At 46.3% G+C, this 3608-nt stretch overlaps 1 protein-coding gene across 1 annotated transcript in view; it reads left to right on the forward strand.

Annotated features, from left to right (window-relative positions):
- Positions 1-3329, forward strand: part of SALL3 (spalt like transcription factor 3) — a 19743-nt gene extending 16414 nt beyond the window's left edge. Inside the window, exons 2-4 of the mRNA XM_075705598.1 lie at positions 1-1348; positions 1565-1905; positions 2898-3329. The exon at positions 1-1348 is cut by the window's left edge and continues 1589 nt beyond it. Of these exons, the coding sequence (XP_075561713.1) occupies positions 1-1348; positions 1565-1905; positions 2898-3329 (2121 nt within the window). The remainder of the gene's footprint in view (positions 1349-1564; positions 1906-2897) is intronic.
- The last annotated feature ends 279 nt before the right edge of the window (positions 3330-3608 follow it).

The following is a 3608-nucleotide window of genomic DNA, read 5'->3' on the forward strand; positions in this document are numbered from 1 at the left end:
AACAGTTACGGAGATTCTCCAAGTATCACTCCTATGAGCAGGTCACCCCAGAGGCCTTCTCCTGCCTCCAGCGAATGCACTTCTCTATCCCCGAGTCTCAACGCTTCTGAGTCGGGTGTTCCAGCGTCTGCCGAATCCCCACAGCCCATTCAGAGTGGCACATCTCTGACCAAGGCAGAACCTGTCACTCTGCCTCCTGCGAGCACACGGCTCGGGGACCTTTCTGCAAGTGGGCAAGTTTCCACAGCTTCCACATCTTCAATTCCTACTGCTGTTACGGACAGCAGCGTTGCAACTAGCCTCCCAAACCCTGTGCTTCCAGCAGTGTCTGACCAGTTTAAGGCAAAGTTTCCATTCGGTGGTCTGCTAGACTCTATGCAAACGTCAGAAACCTCAAAACTACAACAGCTAGTGGAGAACATTGATAAGAAGATGACAGATCCAAATCAGTGCGTCATTTGTCACCGTGTGCTTAGTTGTCAGAGCGCTCTCAAGATGCATTACAGAACGCATACAGGAGAAAGACCATTTAAATGCAAAATTTGTGGACGTGCCTTTACTACGAAAGGCAATCTAAAAACACATTTTGGAGTTCATCGAGCGAAGCCACCACTTAGAGTACAGCACTCGTGTCCCATTTGTCAGAAGAAATTTACAAATGCGGTTGTTCTTCAGCAGCACATTCGTATGCATATGGGCGGGCAAATTCCAAACACGCCGCTACCAGAGGGCTTCCAGGACGCCATGGACTCAGAGCTTTCCTACGATGAGAAGAACGTTGACACGCTGAGCAACTTTGATGATGACATTGATGAAAATTCTATGGAAGAGGACTCGGAGCTAAAGGACACGGCAAGTGACTCATCCAAACCCCTTATCTCTTACTCTGGGTCATGTCCTTCTTCGCCACCTTCTGTGATCTCCAGTATTGCTGCTTTGGAGAATCAAATGAAAATGATTGATTCTGTCATGAACTGTCAGCAGCTGACCAGTTTAAAATCCATAGAAAATGGATCAGGGGAAAGTGACCATTTGAGCAATGACTCCTCATCAGCTGTTGGTGATCTCGAGAGCCAGAGTGCAGGCAGCCCTGCAATGTCAGAATCTTCTTCCTCCATGCAAGCTTTGTCTCCTGTAAATAGCAATAGTGAAAGTTTCAGATCAAAGTCCCCAGGTCTCAGTAACCAGGAAGAGCCACAAGAAATACAATTAAAGACAGAAAAGCCAGACAGTCCGCCACCCGCAACTGAAAATGGAGGTGCATTAGATCTGACATCCACCAACCCAGGAAGACCGGTCATCAAAGAGGAGGCTCCTTTTAGCCTGCTGTTCCTGAACAGAGAACGTGGTAAGTTTAAAAGTACTGTTTGTAATATCTGTGGCAAGCCTTTTGCTTGTAAGAGTGCATTGGAAATTCACTACCGCAGCCATACTAAGGAACGTCCATTTGTTTGTACAGTCTGCAGTCGTGGGTGTTCCACTATGGGTAATTTAAAACAGCACTTACTGACGCACAAATTAAAAGAGCTGCCTTCTCAGTTATTTGAACCCAACTTTACTCTAGGTCCCAGCCAAAGTACTCCTAGCCTGGTCACCAGTACAGCGCCTACCATGATCAAAATGGAAGTGAATGGTCACAGCAAGCCGATCTCTTTGGGTGAGGTTCCCTCGCTTCCAGCTGGAATCCAGGTTCCTGCTGCACCACAGACAGTGATGAGTCCGGGGATCACCCCTATGCTGGCACCCCCCCCTCGCCGGACTCCCAAGCAGCACAACTGTCAGTCGTGCGGGAAGACCTTCTCCTCAGCAAGTGCACTGCAGATACACGAGCGCACCCATACCGGTGAAAAACCGTTTGGTTGCACAATCTGTGGTAGAGCTTTTACCACAAAGGGGAATCTTAAGGTAAGAGGCCAAATAAAACTGTAAAGGCTCGGGGAGGGTTTAAGGCACTGTGCTTGAACTCAGCAGGTTTTAGGGCTAAGTATTTGTCCCAAAGACAGGAGAGAAAGGAGCTTCAAGGAAATGCTTGCTGTATAGTGGTTATGATGCTTCCATTGTGTTGAAGATAGGGATCTGGAAAGATAGCCACTGGAAAGTGGCTGTGCAATGATGTGAACTTTAAAACTGGTTCCGGGTGTATGTGCACGCATGTTTTAGTTCTCCTGACGGACATGATGGCACACGCAGTCAGCTGATGGACATGTTCTGGCAGTTCTTGTGGCCCATCAGTGCAAAATAACCTCACTATAAACCAGAAATGCAGAGCTTGCTCATCTCCTTGGGTGACTCTCAATTTTCCATTTTCTGTTCTGCTTTGCAGCCATTGCAGACTAGAAAGCCATTTCCCGCTGACTTACAGTGGGTTACTACAGGAGTGACGCCTCTTATTCCCGCAGTCTTGTTAACCATCAGGACACAGCTAGGGGAATACATTTTTAAATGTCTTTTTTTAAAATATTAAATTTAGCAAAATAATCGATGCCTCTGACATGAAATTAATTGTTATGAAAATAGACAAGATGTAAAAAGGGGAAGGGCAGAAAAAACTGCCCATCTCCTAGTAAAAGTAATGCCCTTCAGCATGTGAGGACTTCCAGCTTGCATGTGAAATTGTCTAACCTAAGAGGATATATACCCTTTACTGCAGCGCTGCATTTGTTTTCACTGAGAAGAAACAAAAGCACATTGAAAAATTACTACGGAACTGGGTTTTCTTTGTATAGGTTGACTGAGCCTTAGAACTGTGTTTTAACTGGAATTGATTTGTTTTCAATGTGAATTAAAAGGCATTTTTTTAAAAAGCAAGCGATACTGTAAGTAACAGCGTTTCAGGCCAGCCACCTCACCAGAACAATCTAACTTGGGGGTGCTTCTTGTCCCCGTTTGCTCCGCAGGTTCACATGGGAACTCACATGTGGAATAATGCCCCTGCACGCCGCGGCCGCCGCCTCTCTGTGGAAAACCCCATGGCTCTGCTCGGTGGCGACGCGCTCAAGTTCTCCGAGATGTTCCAGAAGGATTTGGCAGCTCGGGCCATGAACGTTGACCCCAATTTTTGGAACCAATACGCTGCAGCTATCACTAACGGACTTGCTATGAAGAACAATGAGATTTCTGTCATACAGAACGGAGGCATTCCCCAGCTCCCAGTAAGTCTAGGCGGAGGCGCCATCCCGCCTCTAAGTAACCTTACCGGCGGCATGGACAAAGCTCGCACGGGCAGCAGCCCTCCCATTGTCGGTCTGGACAAAGCAAGTTCTGAAACGGGAGCCAGTCGTCCATTCACCAGATTTATTGAGGATAATAAAGAGATTGGCATAAATTAAAAGCATTCATTCCGAATAACTGTTGGACTGCTACTCGACACAACACTTGTCCTGTTCCATGTACAGCTTTTGAAGCTAAGCATTAGTTTCCTGACCTAAATGCATAGGTTCCCTTTAAAGTTTTACCCATAGCAGAAATACATAACTTTGTGGCTGCTGAAAAGTTGTCTTGCAAGACCTGCATGGTACTTCTTTCAACAGTGAGTTTGACTGTTACTGAGAACTTTGAAACCTTTTAATTTAACAGAAAACAAACAAATCATGGGATAACTGCATTAG

The sequence above is a fragment of the Pelecanus crispus genome, chromosome 2 (assembly GCF_030463565.1).
Source record: "Pelecanus crispus isolate bPelCri1 chromosome 2, bPelCri1.pri, whole genome shotgun sequence".
In the NCBI taxonomy this organism is placed as follows: domain Eukaryota; kingdom Metazoa; phylum Chordata; class Aves; order Pelecaniformes; family Pelecanidae; genus Pelecanus; species Pelecanus crispus.